At 45.3% G+C, this 21,459-nt stretch overlaps 1 protein-coding gene across 1 annotated transcript; it reads left to right on the top strand. All coding sequences in view use genetic code 11, as the record gives it.

Moving 5' to 3' along the window:
- Window positions 1-667: 667 nt before the first annotated feature.
- Window positions 668-20,408, top strand: EGR_00416 (hypothetical protein; the record flags this gene model as incomplete). Its single annotated transcript, XM_024489665.1, has 19 exons — window positions 668-3,175; window positions 3,273-3,623; window positions 3,744-4,157; window positions 4,230-4,661; window positions 4,727-6,196; window positions 6,476-7,126; window positions 7,208-8,149; window positions 8,303-8,503; window positions 8,568-9,023; window positions 9,570-9,707; window positions 10,052-10,666; window positions 10,721-10,999; window positions 12,681-17,342; window positions 17,487-17,639; window positions 17,716-17,886; window positions 18,152-18,511; window positions 18,580-18,693; window positions 19,381-19,773; window positions 20,346-20,408. The coding sequence occupies 19 exons, from the start codon at window positions 668-670 to the stop codon at window positions 20,406-20,408; spliced, it is 14,373 nt and encodes a 4,790-aa protein (XP_024355662.1).
- Between the last annotated feature and the right edge of the window lie 1,051 nt (window positions 20,409-21,459).

The following is a 21,459-nucleotide window of genomic DNA, read 5'->3' as shown; positions in this document are numbered from 1 at the left end:
TTTTCTCCTTCCCTCTCTGCTTTCTCCTTTCGCTCATCCAGTAGAGGGAATCGCCTCTTGATAATGATGCTGATGACCCAATCTGCAGTTTTGATGCGCCTATGCACGGCAAGGCACAACTTGACGACCCGCCAACCAATCGGGCGCGTTCTTGGATTAGTTAGCTAGCCGCCTAGCTAACTAGTGCCTTGGCCCCCGTCGCCGTTGGTGCATTCGTTGTAGAAGCCTAGAAGAAGTTGTCTGGATGACTCATTTTGTGAACAACTTGTTATAGTTGGGCGGTGGTCTATTAGCCTTCAGATGCATAAGAGTCGATACAGTAGAGGTCGGTGATGTTGATACTGGTGACAGATTTCGGTTTGAGAATCTCTTGGAAAATCTATCGGTAGTATGAGCACCCTTATTCTTGTATTGGAATAATCTAGATTGGGAATTCGTATTTAACACCAATGAAACTTTGAAATCACAGGACACATCAATATTGACGTGTAATTGCATTCGTCTACTTTGCTGATGGCTTGAAGCGTTGTTTCATCTCATCATTTTAGACGATTATAAACCCACAAGGGATTCAGATTCCGCGGTTGAGAACACGCTTGACAGCTGCATTAATTTGACAGAAGCAGTTGCAGAGCTGAAATCTCTTTTCAGTGAGATAACCGGTCCAATGCGTACGACCATAGACTCTCTTCTGGCCCAAGTCAAACAATTCGACACAGATGAGGCCACTGCCCGAGACCGACTGCAATACCTACTGCGGGAGATAAGTCTCCTGGCAATCCGCACCCTAAAACGCCAGTACATCTGTGAAGTGAGCCTTGCTTATGAGCAAAACCGGACAAACTGGGTTAACAAACTGCGTGGGCTTCGATCGCTGCAGGAACAGCTTATACAAACCGGAGCTACTGTTGAAATTCTTAACGGGCTTCCAAAGACCGAAGAGACGCCTAAGTCCCTGAAAACTATTCCAGTTGACCTGAGTTACCAGGATGATTGCGTTAGGTGGTTAAAGACACTCAATGGAGCAAAAGTTCAAATTCTGAGTTATAAACTGACTGCAGACCTCCCCAAAATTCCTGATTACTTTCAGAACGTTGAAGAGGAGGTCCGTTTTGAGCCGGAGTATACGCCACAGGAATTGGACACGGCTTCGATTGTAGCGGGAATCTTCTTTGTGACGGGAAGACGGGACGAGATATTGTCTGCTGCCTCCACCTCGCGTGAACCCTTCAGCTTCTACGTGGATGTGGGTCGTCTCACAAGCGATTGTGATCGTTTGAAGACAGGTATGGTAACCCACTGGAACTTCCTTGAGGCCTACTGCACCAGCTGGCTCAGACTTGTGAGAGGAAGTGAGGAATTAGGTAGCAATACTACCGAGTTTCTGGAGAAGACGTTCACGTTGGTAAAGAGTGCGGTAGATCTAATAGACACACGTCTAGACAGACCGGGAAATCACAAGAGATTGTTCGAAATCACTACTCAACTCAGGGAATGGCAAAAGGCCTTTGAATCACCCTCAGAGGTTGAAAACTTGACTGACCTTCCACTTGTCTCTCGTGTACTAGAGTTGCAAGCGGACGGCGAGAAGTTGATTGAATCATTGGCATCTCGAACTCTAGTAGTCAGAGCTCTGCTAGATGCTAACCGAATGGTTTTGCTCAATGCATCAATACGACTATGCGGTATTGCCTATCAGTTGGAGAGGCTAGTCAAAGCGTATGACAGTCGAGAGGCGGCAATTAGGGAGGTGAATAACGTTGTGAAGGAGGCTGAACAGGAAGCAGGTTTCAGGTCTGTCAGCAATCTGGCTGCCAACCTACTGGGCGTCGAGGTTTCCCCAGAAATGTTGGCTGCTGATGAACTGGTTGGTGGTAGCAACCTTAAAACGGAGATTTCTTACAAGTCGGATCTGGAAAGCCTTTTGCGAACGGTTTGGTCTTCTCAAGACCTCTCTAGGTTACTTGCGAGAATATCAAAAGCTCGCACTTATTTGCGAACGCATTTGCCACCGAAACTGATGCATTTGCAACAATCCAGCTCTGCGGCTATTTGTGCTTTTGAGGCAATTATGAACGAAGAGCATCCGAAACCCAGTCTAGAGCGATTAGCAGACGATACAGTCAGAAATAGGATCGTTACAAGGTGTCAGCATTTCTCTGATATTATGGATGAGGCCATAAAGCACTTAGAGGATAAGCATCAGGCGATGACCCTGATAGAAACCAACATCAGCCATATTTGCACGTGGATTGATGAACTCCTTCCTAGAGTTCAATCAGCGACTCATCTCCTTTCCGTTTCTGCTAACGAATCCGCCATTCCTGAAGCGGTACAGTTCGCAGAAACGGTTGAAGACCCCACCGATCTACTGGACTTTTTCAATGCGGAGCGTGAACACTACGCAAAGATAATTGAGCTAACGCAATTGGAAGTCAATTCTGACAGTGAAATCCTTTGCTCCGTTTTCGAGTCACAGACTAAATCCATTGCAACACGGTTTGGTGATCTGGTCAGTGCCGTCAGTGGCATGGAGGATCTTTGGCGTACCTATCTAGCCCAAGACGATGCAGTGAGACATGAGCTTTCGCGTGAGTCCGATAAGCTCAAAGTACTCACTGATCGTTTGGATAAAATCAACCTGCAAAGTGGACCTACCTTACTTTTCACAGCCTCGACCAAGGAACGCACTGATGCTATGGAACTTCTAGCTCAATCGTTTGAAGAAACACAGCAGATTCGAAGTGATTACATCGATATGATAACACGAGTTGAAGTGCTTTCCAATCGTTGTTTTAATCGAGATGCCTTTAGAATGCGATTGAAGCGGAGAAAACTGCTGAGAGATCAAATGGCTGAGGAGGTGGTGCAGGAGCAACAGGTGGGTGTGGAGGATAAATCGAAGGAGCACTCAGACAGTCTTTCTAAGCACTGTGCCAATCTGAGTTTCCAACTAGCCTCCGTGGACACATTGATAAAACGGTGCGCCGAGGGTATAGGCAAACGCATGATGAAGGTGCAGGCTGACTCCGCTAACGCCTGGTCAAGTGAATTCAATGCTCTCTCTGAGGGGATAGAAAAATTGAAGAGCTTTGTGGAGCTTCCACTTCTTCTTAAAGCTGAACGTCATGAAGCTGTACCTACCTTCTTTGCTGAGCGGAGGCTTGATATTCAGGTTTGTTTTTGTTCTCTCAAGACAGTGATAGGCCAGTCCTATCACGTGTTTCGGTTTCGATACTAACGTATTTGTTCTCTTCCTCACTTCTTACCAGGAATCCCAGAATCGCATCAACAACCTGGAATCCGAGTTGTCGTGTACCGTCAGTCTCCACAGAGTCATTCAACGCTCGTCTCACTACGACCACGGCCCCATGGCTTCCAGCATAGGTGATGAGGTTTACACTAGAAAGAACAGGGCTATGCTTGCAGCGCTGAGGCAGAACCTCATCGAATACGCCATTCACGTCGGCGAAATGGAGTCGCTTCTGGTGGAGGCTTTTACATCCACATCACGCTTGAAAGCTGCTTTAGCGGAGATGGATAGGCGTTTGTCAGTAGCTCTCACCGCCCTGGAGGATTCATTGGACCTGCATAAATGCGAGATCTCTCTTGCTCAATTTTCTGTATGCATGCTTGACACCGTTTAACCAACTTGAGGGGGGCTTTAAGACCTAGGCCATTAAGCATGAAATATCCAACTGTAGTTTATCTCATGTGTTAAAGTCGTTTCTCTCCTACTTTAGGCTATGAAAAACGATCTGGACCCTATAAAGTCAGAGCTTCGCTCGCTTCAATCACTTTCCGATCATTTCCATACCACAATGACAGTGGCTATATCAAATGGTTCTTCTCTTATATCTGTTCTCGGCGTCAACATTAAAGAAGCGTCGCCAGCTTCACAGGAAAGTGCCTCATACTTCTTTGCCGAAATTGCTAGTTTCGATAAAAAGTTTCACTGGATAGTGGCTATCTTGGACGAAGCCAACGGTCATATTTCAGTGCTGATTAGTGGCTTCAAACAGTACGAATATTGGATCATGGAGACGCGCACCTGGCTTCACCAGTCCGAAATTTCACTCAGATCCAAATTGGAGGGGATTGACGGCTTTCATTCTCTCGATAAGGACGAGGTTGAAATGCACCTCATGCTGATTCAAGTGGGCAAGCAACTAACTTGGCAACTCATATCAGCATGGTTCTGATTTAATTTGCTTTTATTTTTGCTTCAGAATCTTGTTTTGAGTTCCAGCGATGGGAAAAGACTTGTGAACGTCATGGAAGTTGCGACAGCGGACCTCCTGACGGACGCTTTGGAGGTCAATCGTTGGGTGGGAAATGTTTGCCAATCCCCGCATTTTCATTGCATGACCCCTCATTCCGCAGCATCCCTACCCCAATTCCGAGAGGCCCTGATGAACACGAGTCAACAGCTTAAGGAGGATTTGTCGAAGTACCTTAGTCTTTTAAATACGGCGAAGGAACAGGCTGAGGTCAAATTGACCGTGTGTTCAACGTTCTGTGACAACTGCTACCGCTTTATCGAATGGCTTACTGATTGTGAGACTAAGTGGAATATTCCTAGTGTTGGTGAGACTGATAATCCCATCGCTAATAAAGATATGTTTCTTTGGGAGAAGCAGACCTTGGTCGCAACTTATAAAGTAAGTGCTAATGTATGCTCCACTTAATCTGCTTATCGTAAAATTTCAAACCGACTTCTTTTCAGCAAAGACTGACGGATGTACAGGTGCACGAGTCCCTTCTAAAGGAATTGTTTGGGTCGACTGAACTTGACTATGCAACAGATCAATCTCCAATTGATGGTAGCACTCCTGCAACGAATGTTCGCCTTCTTGACGCTCGAAAACGATTTCAATGGCTTCAAAAATGTGTGGTTACTCGTATAGCTTCGATTGAAGACGATGTGAAGAAAACAGGAGAAATGGAAGCGCTGCTGCAAGCCTTCCGACGCTCTGTTGAGAGCATTAATAGGCGCTTTACTACGTTGGAATGGGAGATTGTGGAACTATCTACTTGGGAGAAACTCAAACCTGTCACCTCCGAGCCCATCCTGGAAATGCTGGAAGACGTAATACAGCAGCTTCCCCATAGTCTGCATACACTGACGGAACTTTCACGAGAGCTCGAAGCAGCCAAAGAAACAATGGTTGACACATCCAGCTCTCCCCGCCATGCTGACGAGGCTAAGGAAATGCTTGTAAAACTACGAAATCTGCGGAATTGTACGGAAAAGTACATTAAAACATGCCTCGTTCTCTCAAATTCCTATCGGACTCTGTCTGACGACATGGACAAATTCAAAACACGGATTTCAGAGAAGGCATATATTTCTGAATTGACCTCTCCTGATGTGTGCCGATTGACCAATGAAGAGTGGTTTTCCCTTCGAAACGACGTTCTCGTTGAGCAGTCTGTGCTATGGCAATTTGAAGAGGAGCTTCGAAACGAGAGTTTTGAGAGCAAGTTTAGTGTCACCCAGGCTGCATTTGACGAGTTCCTGGGCGCCATTAACGACGTCGCTCAAACGTCAGCCTCTCAATGTTCCGCCGTTTGCCAATTCAAATCGAAAATGGAGGAATTACAGGAATCGTTCAACAATTGTAAGAAGACCATTGCTGACTATCAACATGGGCTGGAGATGCAATTAAGTAAGGGCGATCTCTACCACGATGAATTGAATTTGTGTCAAGAGCTTCTCAACGAAATTGGGACGAATTTGGGGGAGATATTGAACTCGGCAAGTCTTCGAGGTGACATTAAGACCTGGACGATGGACACACAGGACCTCATTTGCAACGTAACTGCGATCGAGAGACGTCTGTGCGACTTCCAGACTAAAGAACTGGAGAGTTTGATGGCAATTGCTCAGTCTGGAGAGGAATTCCTGCCTCTAGCAGCGCAAGCCACGCAGGATCGCTGGAGTGACCTGGTTAATCGGGCAATGAATGCACGGGGAGCGGCTGAATCAGCACTTAGTGCCGTTCAGGACGCGGCCGACGCATTTCTGAATATGCTTAACTGGATCCGAGAGGCCAAAGACAAGTTGAATGCGATTGTAAACACACCTATCGGTCAGCCGAATAAGTCGCTGACGGAAGCCGATGAATCGCGGTTCATGGCTGACGAATGGAGTGGTTTGGCTGAGGTCAGGTCTTTACGGCTCTCAAAGCTGACGGTAGGACTGCCCTTTATCAAGAGACTGATCTGTTCTCGTTTTGGATTATGTGCTAGATTTTTATTTTGTATGCATTCACATAGGATATGGCATTTTAATTATAAAGAATATTGTTTTGAAAACTTCAATTAGGTCTTTCAGATTGATAATATCATCTGAAGAGGTAGGCAAGGTTGCCAATAGGTAACCATCAGGAAGATACTGTAGCATTACCGTAGCTAATCTGGGGATTAATGAATTGTTTTACACTTTATTAAACTGCGAGCATTTCTGCTTCAGAAACTCCACTCTGAATCAGTGGCCCAAAGGAAGATGGTGCTCTCAACCACCGAAGATTTGGGCAAACTAAAGGGGGCACCTCCATCCAAGGCCGAGGCTTCAGTGATTCGAGATCTGGAGCTGGAACTAGCCGACGCTTATGCCGATTTGATCGATCATTGCCAAACTGCGGTCAACAGTGAACATGAGCTTCTCAGGACTACAAAGGCCGCTCTAGAGGATGCCAACTCGGCCCTTAACGCCACAGAAAAGCTCTCAGATCGTGCCAATAGCCTCCTCTTTCATGATGACCTTGGCGCCTCACTAGACTGGCAGCAGACCTGTTTCAACGACTTCATAAGCATCGAAGTGGCCACTGTTCGCGAGCTGATCGATCGGTCGAAGAAGTGGGTTACTTTGTTGCCACAACCTGATGGTTATCTTGCAGATAATATCAACTTGAGATTGGTGGAAGAGTTGGAGAAGATTGAGTGTAAGGTAACCGAGCGAGTGGAGGTTTTGGGGAAGTATGTACACAGCCTATCCGAAATTTCCCAAAGAATATCCTCTGAAGAGGTCTGGCAATGTGAGTTCAGTGCAGATATGAATCCAGGCCTTAGAAATGCTCCAGATACTTTGGAGAAGAAGCGTGAGATGATACAGTACTTCGAGGTGTGTCCTTGATTAGTGACTTAAAATTTTAAAGGCAACTGACCCACAAAATCGAACTCTTTTGTGTGGTGTTATTTTCAGACCAAACTGACCGAAATCAACTACCACATTGAATCCGTGGGGCGCCTCTCTGATGATTTGGATAGACTGACGACGAACGACGGTGCCCCTTTTGTCACACCACCGGCGCTTGTCTTCCAACTGCAGAATTTGCGTCAAAGTCTGGCACTTCAACGGCAGATCGCCGATGGCCAACGGGCACGCTGGTTTCAAGTGGTAGACCAGCATGTCCACTTTATACGTGACCTCTTTAGTACGCATAGTTGGGTCTTCTCCCTCGCTGCCGAATCCATGAGATGCTGGAGTGTCTTCCAAGACGTCTGCAAGTCGGCGCCACCCAATTTGGAGATGATTTCGTGGACCAGAGAGGCTTCCCTATACACAGTTAAATTCCATGAAATTTCGAGTGAGATCCAAAAACTGAATGGGAGATTCGCCCTCATTTGTGTAGTAGGGAGCGGAGAAGTCAACACAAGGATAGGTCTATGTTTGAGGGATTTGGAGAAGTACTTGAAGGCCACTGAACAATTGGTGGAAAGGCGACAGTCGTTGCTGGACAAAAGCTCCCTTCACGTGGGCGAATTTGTCAGAAACGCCCAGCGGTTTTCACAAGCGGCTGAAGCATTCACTACTAGTTATCATCAGGTTCTAAGTGCTTCTACCGAGCTCACGAACCTCGTGTTACAGACTTTGTTAGAAGATGTTGAAAGGGGTCTATCGCTGGATTTGAATAATTTGCAAAAGGAAAGGGCTGCTGTTCAGGCTCTAGCAGTGGAGGCGTGCAGTGACGAACTGAATCTACCCATTTTAGAACCGCTGGAGGAAGAAGTGAACGAGGGTGTAAAGTGGGAGAAAAAGCCGATTGCGAGACCGACAGATCCACCTGAGAATCGAATGTTGGATGCGGATAAAGTGCTTACTGAACTGAATGAAGTCAAAGCTTCACTAGTTGCATCTATTACCGTAAGTTCAGTACCCGCTGCTTAATACAGCCTGCTTTAAGATCTTTTGGCTTTGCGTTTAAAGTGCTTCTAGCAAGCGTTTTCCTTTGCTTGGCATTTTCTGCAATTCCTCCCATAAAAACTTCATTGTAAGATTGGCTCGATGTGATTTTAGGGCCTCTACAAGGCAGCAGATGCACTCGCAGTTGCTCGAAAGCATCAACGTCAAACGCGAAAATCCTGTCAGGATTGGCTTTTAGAAGCTTCAAAACAGCTGGAAGCTTGCAGGAGTCTCATGCTTGAACAAGCGTCTTCCCACACGGCATCGCTGAGCCAAAAAGTCAACAGTCTTAGAATACAACGGAGGAACTTGGAGGTGAGGTTAATGATCTCAAAGTCTCAGTGTCGAAATTCAACTCAACTATCTTGCTTCTTTACAGGTACTACTGGAGACACACAAAAGAAATAAGGATCGGTTTTCCCTTGCATTAGAATCTGAGGCTGAACTGCTTAACTGTCGCGCAGGACTTTTACAAGGCCTTAAAGATGAATGCAGTAAATGCGAAATAATCTCCAATTTCGCCCTATCTGACGACTGTCTGGAGGCTACCACTCTTAGCCATGGCTGGGAGAATCTGGTGGGTGAAATTCAGGCTCTTCAGAGCTCTATGGCTGATCACTTAGCGAAGTGCGAGGCGGCTTCTGAAGCTGTCGTTTGGATGGTGGAGTGGTTAAGGAGCCTAGAAAAACGCATTCGTGTGGAGGCTGTTCCGTCTATAGACAACCTCAGACTCACTCTCTCCCACCGTGGTCATTGTCTGAGACCCTATCTTGAGGAAGTTGAAGTGATTGAAAAAGTTATGAATGCGCAACAGGACGTCATAAAATCTTGGCAGGTATGACGGCCTCATTATAAGCTCATTGAAATCGGGCAAGTTTTTAATGTCTTTGAGAACAATGTGGTAGTAATACTTACAGATGCAAGATAAGTAGTGTTGGATATCATCATTTAGTAACTTTACATCCTTGTGTTTGTGTAAGCGCAGCAAAAGACTGCTTAGTAAAACTGCCATGACTTTACATCCACCTCAATATGGCTACTAAAATGGTCTTTGGGTGGTCTTTATTCATGCTATTAAGGACTCCTTAACAAGGCTCCAAACAGTAAATCAGAACTAGAAGGTCAAGATATTTGAATACCACAATCATGCGACTTTTGAAGGCTTCATCAGACTCTGCGGCTACTCCGACAATTTAGGCCCTAAGGGGAGTAGTGACATGAATGACACTGCCCATCACTTGCCTTGGTGAAAATCTACACTTGCTGAAAACTTTTGCCAATTGTGAAATTATTAGCAGTTGGAAATATTTTGTGCTAACACAGGGGTCAAACAAATCCGATCTTGTTTTTCTGTGAATGTTTGCTTCATTCTTATTGTCAGAAGTTGAATGAGGAAATCCACTGCAAGATCCCTGAGTTTAATGAGTCGGAGCGAAAGATCTCTGCTTTTCAATCGGAGGCTGACTCGGTTGCACAAAATTTCCGGCCCCGTCTTGATGCTTCCATTGAAACTGCAAAGGTAATTATGGCCTCCATTTGAGACGGCGCTTGACCATTCTGTTCTATAAACCACTATTTATTAGCATAGTCCCCTTGCTTGCATCAGACTGATTGGCAGTTCTGCCCATTTATCGCATTTTCATAGAGGTGAGGTTGCATATTCCAGAGATGGTGGATGAAATATTAACAAGTGGACAGCATTTTCAAGAAGATTAAGCCCGAAATATAATTTGCAGAAAAACGTTTCCTTATTCATATTTCCTGTTTTAAGTGAGGATGTAGGGTACAATGAATGCATTTGTAGAGTAACCTTCCGCGATATATTGAATGGAACAGGGAATAAATGTTACTGGGATATTTTAGAATTCTCTCCAACGAAATACCCAAGGACTAGATTCCCTTAACCAAGTCTATCAGAATCTCATTTCATACAACAAATGGATCCTCGCAATCCAGCAACACGCTTCCACCAAGAACACTTCAATCCCTGCACTCCTTGGTCAGGAGGCCGAAATCACGCTAGAGGAGGGTCAGGAGCATGTCTCCTCTCTCATCAGTGCAGTAGAGCATTTCTCAACTGAATGCCAATGGGCTGGGGACAACCTCTGTCCCCTATCTGCTGCTCGCCTCCTCTCCGCTGATCTGCTTTCCCACCTCAAAGTTGTCTGGCAGTCTGCCCGGATAGAGATACAGACGCTGCGACAGAAACACCAGAGCGACGCCGAGGCACTGACTGACTTCTTTTCCCGTTTAACAGTTCTCGCTGTGTGGTTGGGCGAAAAACGAGATCTGTTTAAGGGTATTCGAGGGGAAGTAAACAACTTCTGCAGCCCTTCGGTTGGCACTTACACTGAAGAGTTGAACAAACAGGCTGCCAAGCTGCCTCCAGCAGGGGCTGCTGTTGAGACAATAGCCCTATGCCTCAAAAAGAAGGAAAAACTAGTGTCAGATATCTCAACCCTCCTCAAACATTTAAACGTGAGTTGCCCTTCATAATCTGCGTCTAACCTCATTGATGCTTTGTAATTGTAGGTAAAGAATTGTGATTTCGACTTTCTGCGGGAGAGGCTTCAAGAACTCACTATACTTGGGATCGAAGGCATTTCGCAGGCAACTTCAGACACCGATGAGCTAATGGAAGGATACTCGGATTTACGAACAAGAGTGAGCCAGCTATCTGAACAATCGAAGGAAATGTTGTCCCTGCATCAGAATCTGATGGCGATTTTAAGTGCGGTCCAAACATGGCATGATGAACTTAGACGATCTATCCTGAGTTCGTCTGGTTTCTTTGGTGATCGCTACGCACTGGTGACTAGACTGGATTGGCTAAAGGCAGGTTATACTTAATGAAACGGGATTCTAATCTGTTTCCTTTGAAGAGAACTGAATCACTTTTCTAGTGATAATTTGCTCCGCCTTGTATCAACTTTCAAATGCCCTTAGAATATAGTTTATTTTCGAGCGCAAGGTGACCTAGCTGCACAACATCAGGCTTATCTGTTTTCACAGACCGGTTGAAGATCTGCTTTAGGTCCCGTTTTTGTTGCTGCAGCTGACGTCTAATGCACTCTCTGCACGAGAGAATGCTGTTACTTGTCAGTCTAATCTCTGCATTTCCCACTCTTCTTCAAGCGATCGGTAGCCTCCGATACCACTTGTTGCTATCCTTCCTCTCACCTCTCCTACTTTTTAAATGCCCCTCGCACCAGGCTCTAAGTGTAACTTCTAATGATTCTGCATACCTACATCCATCAAAATATCTCTTATTTTTTCAAACTCTGTGTTATCCCCAATCTCAAGCCTAGCGCAATGTAAATCAATTTTCATTGGAAGTCCACCCTGGCATTTCTGTATCACTACTGTATATGGCTCATAATGAAACGCCTGAAACGATTTTTACGGTTCATAGCATTGACAAAACTGTCATATTTTTGAGACATATCAGGGAATCGTTGCTCAGGGTGTGGAAGTTTCCCTCCTGCGTACCAACCCTCAACTAGCACATTTATGCCTTAGGATAAAGGTGACAACGAAGCCGTAAAACTTTCTTTTGCTAATCTCTTTTAAGAAATGCTTGGTAAGTTACCGATTTTGTTGTCTGTTGTTTGTGCTGTCATTTATGTGGTTGCTATGGCATGCATTTGTAGCAAGTTTCGCACCCGAGGAAAGACTTCACGAGGTTAAAGTGGAGGAACTTTACCTCGATGCAACGCCAACTCTCGTTGTTTCGAGGCCGTGTTTAAGATCAGCGGACATTTTAAAGAGTACATTTTACCTTTGTTTGGCTGACATAGGCTCCCGCTACATTTCTACAAGCATCTTAGTGCTTGGCCATAGAAGGATTTGACGAGATGGCACTGCTTCTTTTCGTCATCAGCCGAAAGCGAAAAGTTGCAATGGTGCTCAACGTGGGCTAACTTTTCAAAGTTCCAAATGTCCATGAACGATTGCATTGTGTTCATCCCGCCGACAGAACAATTTGTCTCTTTTGCAATTCGATCGCATCGGTTAGGTGGTTCCCGCGCTGACTTTGTGATCACGAGAAGGAATCACCTCGGCTTAACGGCCAATTGGATACCCGAGGATCTTTTGCCTTCGCTCACAAGAAACACTCCCGCTAAGCGTTGTCTTATGGATAAACTAGCACTGCTACCTGCCTTTTTTATTAATTGTGCCTGGATCGGCCCTTAGCGTGCATGTCGGTCATTGGTAATGGGGCACCCTACTACGTGTGGTACCGGCAACTCCCGCCAGCCAGTTTAGTTTAAGTTAGCGATTTAACTGGGTATATGACATTCAGTAATCGAGTAGAATTTTACTTAAGGACAGTACTCGGGCCGATTCTTTAAGAATGATCCATTAACTCAGACTTCACGATTAACTGACCAACCTTATCGCTTTCACAGGCGCCTGATTTGAGCAATGATTTGAATGTGAAGTTTTGATCAATTCTTTTTGGTGATATGCTTGTCTTTCTTACTTCTGCCAGAATATTGAGACGGTCCATCAGAAGGGCGATAAAAGATGTGCTGATCTGAAGGAGGCCTGTGTTCGTTGCTTAGCCACCTCCCCTTCGGATCTCGCCCCAGCCTTGCTGGCAGCCACGAATAACCAGCTAACTGAGTTTCCCAATCTCTGCGAAAAAATTGTCACCACACACTCCCTCTACACCTCCATTCTCACGGTCTGGGAAAAATTAGACATGGCAGCAGCTGAGTTTGACGCAAGCTCTCAACGCTTTCAGGAGTCCCTCGCAAACTACGAAGTGCCTTACTGTGAAAATCCATCAAACTTCCAAGCCAAGGTAGACATGCTTTCTTCCACACTTGATGTGCTTAACGGAATGAAGGACATGGATTCCAGTGCATCAGGACTCTGGTTAGAGGCTTTAACGCTCAGGAACAAGTTTTCACAACTCGCTGAGTACTCTACACAACTCAAATCCATCCTCACAGAGATTCCAACTAAAGAAGATCCAAGTTTAGCCTCTACGATTGCTCAGCGGTCCAACGAGCTAAAAAGTCTCATCAAAACCTTACAGCAGATAATTGCTACATGGCAGAGGATGTCCGATCACCTTAGTGAGATTTTAAGGGAAAGTGAAGAGTTGGGAAAGGAAGCCGACGAGTTCGCGAAGGAGGTAGAAGACCTTGTTAAGGGGGAAGGGTTTTGCACTTCAGTTATTGCTGTGAACGATTTGATTGAAAGATGTGAATTGTGTATGGAGAGGCATGGCAACTTTACCGACGCTTTGAAGATGATGAAAGGGAAGCTTTCTTCACTGACACCTCACACAAACAATTCAACTATTCTTGAGTTGCAAGGAGCTCTCACAAATCACCTAACTCAACATACTTCCAATCAACAATTGGGCAGGTCTCTAATCAAGCGACTGAAAGAGAGACTCGACACTGATGCCAAGGTGAAAGCTGATTTGGGTCGTTACAATGCTGCACTTTCCGAAGCTGAGTTGACCCTCGTAAAGTTGACTACCTTTGGTCGTCTCATACCAAACATATCGTTACCGAAACCCCTCTCCCTCTCAACTATACCAAATTCGGAGACGAATTTCAATTTTGTCAAGTTTTCAAATGCAGTACAGGAGTACATGATTCAGCAGAAGCAGTCTGTTGCCAGGCATAATGAACAGCTATCTAGACTCCAGGAGGAATTAGCTGGACAACAGAAGGAGATTTATGACTTAATTAACCAAAATATGCTTGAAGATGATGGATCTATTCTTGCCAAAAATGGTATAAAATGTCGTCTTGAAGAACTTGTGGGGCGAGTAGAACAAGTGAAAAAAGATGACAGTGCTTGTGAGGTCTTCATTCTTGAGAGTAACCTGCAGATAGCCAAAATCATCGACGAACTGGGCTCTTGTGTCGATGTCTTCGTGCATATAGAGGGTGATTCTAGACGGATTCCCGGTGATTTCTTGGCGAATTCCGAGACGATTCTGACGAATTTAAATGCACTGTCAACACGTTTGAATGAAGATGCTCCTCTACTTTCACCAATTAAAAAGATCCACATGCGGCTTCCAACAGACGATCATGAATGGAAAAATTATATGAGCTTGTACGACCTGCTACTAAATGAGTTCGATAATCTTCGGCAACGGGTGGAGCATCTCAAAACTACGGTACGAGATGAAGTTAATGAGTTGACACGAGTAGCTGATCTGCGACGACAATGGGTCGACCTTCACTCAAGGCATGTTGCGAAACTGTCGCAAATTTCAACCTATGTGCAACAGACTCCAGCATCGCTCGATATGACGTCCGAAGAGAAGGTGATTTCCCAACTCAACGCCTATTTGGCATTAGTCAAGTCATCAAAGGTTGATTTGCAAACTGCTGTTGCTGAATACACTCACAAAGCGACCATTCTCTTATCTAGTCTCACCGATACGGTAAAGTCATTTTCCTCGCATCGAAATCAACCGGTAGGAATGTTAGTCGCTTGTATTGAAGGTCAGAAAGGCCATTTCGAGGATGCTGAATGTCAGGCAGAAAGGATGGAAAAGGAGATCACAGAAGAAATAGCCCATTGGGATAAATTTATCACACAGTTAAGGGCATTTCAACAGTGGTTGCTTGCCCGCGATGCAGATCTAGAAGCAACCTCAGCTGCAAAAACCTTTGCAGAACGCACCAATGGACTTCGCAGTCTTGATGAGACTCTACAGAAGAATGGAGGTCCCATGCTTGATAGAATTGTGTCCTGCGGTTGTACGCTTCGATCGCTTCGATCTAACCTAACTGTCATTAATCATGCCACCACATGGATTACTGATCGGCATAATATTCTGTTAAAAGAGGTGTCTGAAAGGCGGAATAGTTTGAAAAATATGATCTTGGCTGAGGAGGAGTTGCACAGAAATGCCAACTGCTGCTCCGATTTGCTGGACATTCAGGAGGCTCAGCTCAGTGAACTCTGTGAAAAACCATTTGCTGCATCTTCGGCTCCCTCCACGATCGATGGTTTTGAAGAAAGGTTGCAGAAATTGCATGAGTATCTGCGCCAATTGGAAGGATCAAAGTCCACCCATTTAGTTCCATTGGATGAGCGCATTCAGTCGGTGAAAAATCAGTTAAAGACGTGCGGTTTAGATCAGGCTGAAGTAAACAATGGAGTGGCAAAGATTTCTGAATTATGGAAACGCTATACCAGACTTCGAGAAAGCTGCATCCGAGTGTCTACTGAACTGGAAAAACTCGTTAAGGGTAGTAAGGCCTTCTACAAACTAACTAGTGAAATGAATTCATGGCTGATAGAGCAAAAAGAGACCTTCGCTGGGTTAGATCGAGGCACACCTATCTTGGACTATCACAACATACATGAGTTGACTGACCAACTTGCGAATCGTGCCAACGCCTTCCATCGCTTCTATATGGAGCTTAATTCAACCGGTGAGCGCCGTCTAGCTGACTGTTCCTCAAGTGCTACAGACATGTTGAACACCGCCAGGTCAATCAACATGCCGATTCTACAAGACGGCTCCTCCAAAGTCCACAGCCAAGAGACTCTCATTGCAGACCTACATAAGTGCTTCCAATCGCTACATACACAGGCCACAAAGCGAAGAGATGAGATCTCCTCTTTGTTGGTTTCTCTCACAACCTATGACGAGTTGTTTATGAGTCTCCACACCTGGGTGTCTTCAGTCACGAAAGAAGTGACCAAAGAGGGAACAGAAGACGCTGCAAAGGAGATGCAACTCTGGTCTACGCCTTCTAGTTATTTGACAATTAGGTCCAGCCATGTTCTTTCCCAGCTTGCCCAAAGTCACGAACGGGCAGAACAGATTGGTGAGAAACAGGCTCATTTGGACATCTTGCTGTCTCGCTCAAGTCGACTTTTGGAAGAATGGGGTTTTTCAGAAGTAACGCGTTTTGCGGCGCAGAAGGCTGGAACTCTCTCACGTCGCTTCGTCGAACTCACGATACAGGTGAAGAAGCAGATCGAGCAGAAATCGATGATTCTGAGAAACATAGAGAGACTTCAAGAAGCACGAGATGCATATAATGTCTGGGAGAAGGATGTCCGAGGGAAATTCGCGCGCGCCTGCCATGAAGACTACTCAACCGAGGTACTGAAGAAAGTGAAGAGAGTGGCCAAGTCATTAGATATGGGTGATGTGCTGCTGGAAGCGTGTCGACAGTGGGCTCTTAGCGTACAGTCAGATGCGTTAGGATCTAAGGCTGCTAATCCCTCTCTGGTGCAAGATCTTATGACCAGTTATGAAACCCTGAAGAGCATGATATCTCAAAAACTTGAAAATATTGAAAAGCACATAGCACAGCAGCGGGCTAAACAGTTAACCATTGCTTCGTTGTCTTCCTGGCTTGAAGCCGCAGAGCAAAGGCTTCAAGCCATCGTTTCTTCCATCTACACACCGCCTCAAATAATTTTAAAAAGCGCTTCCTTTGTCGCTGTTATGGCCTTTTATGAACAATCAGTTGCCAGTGCCTTGTCCGAGCTATGTAGCCTGCAATCCGAGTGCTCAAACAAGGTGGGTTTTGAGGATGATTCTCAACTTTCATCCCGTTTCTACGCCTTTAAAGTGAGGCTGGCACAGTGTGTCGGTGAAGCCGAGGAGAGGGCTAAGAACCTTAATGCTTACGGAGAGGCTAGCGAGCTCGTTTCGATTTGTCAGAAGCTGACGCTGGAGAGGTATGTTCAGATTACTGGTAAAAGTACCACAATCCCAGAGACGGTATCTCAACTCACGGACCCTCCTACTACAGTACTTGAGGCTCTTCTCTCACCCTATGATGCAGAACGTCGTCTTACCGTCCTCCAAGGTGCTTACGATGAACTCGTTATCGACAGTCGTCAACTGCTGGAAACGATGATTGATTCGGCGGATAGATTGGTCTCAACTACCATGGAGCAGGAAGCCTTTCTGGCAGAAGTAATCAGTGAACGGAATGAAGTGCTGAGAGAGGAACAGACAAAACTAGAACAGCTAACAAGGAAATCGATTGAACTACTGAGGGGTATTACTGAATCCTGGAAGGTGTTCACAAGGACGGAGGAGGAGTTGAGTGATTGGTTGATGGCGATGGAACAGGCATCCGCTCGACCGATGATTAAGATAGAAATGTCGGTCGATGAGAGGAGACAAACTCTTGCAGAAATGCAGGTATGTGCACAGTTACCATCTTTTAATTTTAATTCCTTATTTTAAAATATCTCTTTCTGCTTTCTTTTTGGCCTCACGGAATTTTAGTAATAATTTTGGATTTTGATTTTTTGAGTTCAATCTAGGGTACGAATTTCATTTCAGATGTATCAGTCGAGCCTTAGTAGGAAGGCTGAGGTTGTTGAAAGACATTTAAACGAAACCGAACTCATGAATCGTCAAACTCCTCAATTCCAGACAGCTGAGAAGGCTAAACAACTCGCCAACCGTTATTTCGCACTCGTGACCTCTGTCCAGGTGCGTCATTTATAGTCCTCTGCTCCAAATCGGAGTAAAGTTACAACTTTTTTCCTATTTTGTTTTCTTATTTTAGGCACAAATCGACCTTTATAGTAGGGAAGTTGTTGAATTTTCGCGCTTAGAAAATGTACTGGACCAGATGTGTGCCAAGGTTGAAGATTACCGGTCCCTTATTGAAGAATGTTGGATGGAGGGTCGATCCAATAGCCACACAGAACTGATCCGGAAACAAATTATGATTAAGGTTCTTCTTTCACACATCTGTTACTTTTATCAGTTTCGGCCACAGCCCTGTTCAACTCGATTTAACAAACCCAGACCTGACTTAACAGTTGGACCTTGATAAGTAAACGTCCCCTTACAATTAGGTTGTAGCTTTGATCTTTCTTTCTACATTCCGTTAAAGCATGCTGGATTAGTGGGATTAGCACATTGAAATTGTCACTATAGTTACTTTTATAAGTGTTCTGATTTGACATTTATTATGGACGCCTCTTATCACCCATTAGAAAGTGCTGAAGGAGGTGGTGGACCTAAAAAACTCCTCTCAATTGGGAGATTTGTTGAGTCTCACAGAACGTGTGAAGACGTTTGTTTCCGCCACCTTGGGAGATGATATTAGCCGACGGGTTAGCGAGGTATCTGTCTTCTTGGAGGACTCCAACCGTCGGCTGGAACAAGCCTTGACTCTTGTTGCCTCGCGTTTGGAGACTTGGGAGAACTGGTCTTTGCTGGTAAAGAAGCTGGGAGAGGAATTAGAGAAAACTGACTCCTCCTTTAAGCTCGCTTTGAAGGAGGCAAAAATTCCCACTTCCTCCAATCCTGATGATGTGCTCAAAAAGAGACGCGAGGCAATCGATAGACTTCAAGTAGGTCCTATTTCGTGGACTTTTACGTCATACTGTGATTGGCTAATGCCTGTGGTTTTCTCCAACAGGAGCTGCACACATCTCTGGTCTCGAGAAAGCCAGCTTTTAATGAACTTAGACGACTGATGAAAGACACTGATGGTGAAGTGTTGGACCCTCTACTCTACCGTCAATCAAGCGAAGTTTGTTCAAGAGGGAAAACTTTGACATTGGATATTCAGGTACAGCAAGACGACTCGCAATGTCTGTTTTCGAATGTTTCCCTTTGCAATATAGTCGAGAAATCGGAATGGGGGAAACTGAGAAATCGGAATTCTGAAGATGGCATATGATACACACTTGCAGAAATGACCGTACCATGAGTGTACTGCCTAGCTTAATGCCACCGGAGTGGAGGCCTAGCTACGGAAGCTCGAATAAGCTAGATTAATAATTCATACAGAAGAAACAATGATCCCTCTATCGCGGTACGAATAGCCAAAGTGGGCACTTAAGCTATCGTAACAATAACAATGACAGAGAAGGTTGTGGAGCAATGCAATAAGTTCTTGGAGAGGATAGGATAAAAGTGATCCAGCGCTTTTGAAACATAGTAGTCGATTGAGGTTTAAGTTCTAATGAACCCAAGTTGGGGAGTCTGCAAATTTGAATTGTGTGGGACTTGAGCAGCGCTGTTTGCGTAGTACGCGATTAGTTGCTGCCTTGTGGGATGAAATCACAATGTCCCGGATGCATTTGGCACCCTAACCAAGACCATTTGTTTTAAAACAACCTTCAACCTGCTGTATCCAAATAAATACGAGTTAACGACTATGCTTACTGTAATAAACAGAGTAAAGTAACTTGTTGTCCCTCTTTACTCCATCCAGACCCATAGGACCTGCCTAAAGCGCTCCTGGGAAGGCCTGTTTGCCTTTTCCAATAAGGTCAATGCAGCGGATCAATGGCTCTTGACAGCCTTCGTGAAACTTACAGCTCTCAACAACGCCAATCCAGATGGGCCAAAAGCTACAGAATTTTTGATCCGAAGTTGTGAGGTTCTTGTTGCTGAGGTCTCTCACTTCGTGGCCAATCAACTCAAGTCCCTAATTGCTGAAGGCCAGGATATTGTGGTCTCGAAGAAGACTAAGAAGAAGAGGCAAGAGGAGAAGGATAAAACAGAGCCAACAGGACGTGTGGATGCACTCAAACATCTACTCAACCAACTGAAGGCCATGAAGGGTGAGGCAGAAGGCCTTTTTCAGGTCGTTGATGCCATTAAGGTGCGTGAATGTTTCTAACTTATGAAACAAGCGTTTTAGACTCGTTTCTTGTCAAATCCCGCTCGTACTAGATGGCAATGGGGTCTATTTTAAGCGCGGTAATTATACGTCCATTTTCAATCGTCTCAGCTTCTGACTTCTACCTCTTACTTAGGGACCATGCTTCCTTCTCTTCTGTTCTGAGGTTTTTTTTTGTATTTTGTCCGGCCAAATTTGTTGCACTTCTGGGGCCATGTATCACAATTATGAGCCTCAAAAACCTTATTGGTGAATGCAAATGCATAGGACTGTTACACATACAACTGAATTTTGATGAAAGAGGAGTTTGAATCCTATTTATTTATCCGCAAAAGGACATGGTCTAGCGTCTCCTTCTAGCCTGAATCAACCATAACCATGGATATAATCTGAACGAACGCAGAACATCTCGAATTGTTGTACCCCACGAATCCGGATTCTGATGTCAGACAAAGCACTGTTTGAGCTCTTCACTCCTCACTGCGTACTTCTTCCAGGTAGTTTCTCTGCTTTCAGAGATTGTCAGGGTACTTTCAAGTCTTGCTATTCGGTAGTGGACGGCTGTCCGCGCCTCGCCGTTTTTTGCCGTAGCATCGTTCCTCGTCATGGCTGAATAGAAAGCAACTGGGACAGCAAAGCATAAATGCTCACACTTTTAGAATGCTGGAAGGTAATTTCTGCTTGAGGTCGCGGTATAGAGTCCATTTCTGTAGAATTTCCAAAGATGCGATGTACGCCAAAGTGCTCCAGCCGTTTCTTTCACTTAGCGCTGTACCGTGCTTAGAAGTCGGCAAGAGCTTTCAGGTCCTGCTCAGAATTAGAAGTTTGGTGCCAAAATCTTGAGAGAACTTTAGGCCACATGCCAAACTCAAACACTTAGATGGGTCTCCGATCATATCTCGGGGATGGAGAATGTAGGGATGAAGGCTTGCCGTCTGCGTAGCGGCGCCTCGAAACAGACCATGTGGCAAGAGGATGGGAAGGTAGAAGTGAAAGAGTTGGTAAAAGACGTGACCGCCAGAAAAGGATTGATCTGTGTTTTCGACCTTAATACTCTCATATTCATCGCTGCAACACATCGCTCCAGACCACAGAAACAGGATTTGCGAATCGCACTCCACCTCTGCAAATGGGTTGTTCTTTCTGCCATCACCAGCGGACAGCGACAGCTCGGCCATGGGCAGAGATTCGATATCGCGGGGCAAAGAGATGTTAGCGGCGGTGGTGGACGTGAGGCCAGTGAGAAGGAAGAATTGAGAGTGAAGAGCTGGTGGGCCAGGGAGACCCCTGACCTGGAGGCATTAAAGGATGAACCGGAGGAAGGGGAGGGTTATTACCTGGTGACCATTCACGATGTTGCCCTCGGTGATTGGTTTGTCAGCTGCAGCGCATAGATCACTTCTTTCAGCAGCTGTCTCAAATGCGGAGAGAGCCAGATGCACGTTGTTGGTCTTCTGTATCCGAATGATGGCTGGGAATCGCACTAGACTCATGCGACTATCGTTATGGGTGGAAAAAATAGCTGCCGCATCTGGCAACAGGGAATCAACCAATTTTACCAGACGGAGGCCAAAATGTGTCCCCGAATACTGGATCATTGTATCCACTGATAATTCACCGACTTCTGATATCTGGAATACCGATTTGTGCAAGGCAAACTTTTCTGTT

This window comes from Echinococcus granulosus (genome assembly GCF_000524195.1).
Source record: "Echinococcus granulosus chromosome Unknown EG_S00002, whole genome shotgun sequence".
NCBI lineage: Eukaryota > Metazoa > Platyhelminthes > Cestoda > Cyclophyllidea > Taeniidae > Echinococcus > Echinococcus granulosus.
This window is presented reverse-complemented; position numbering and strand designations above follow the sequence as displayed.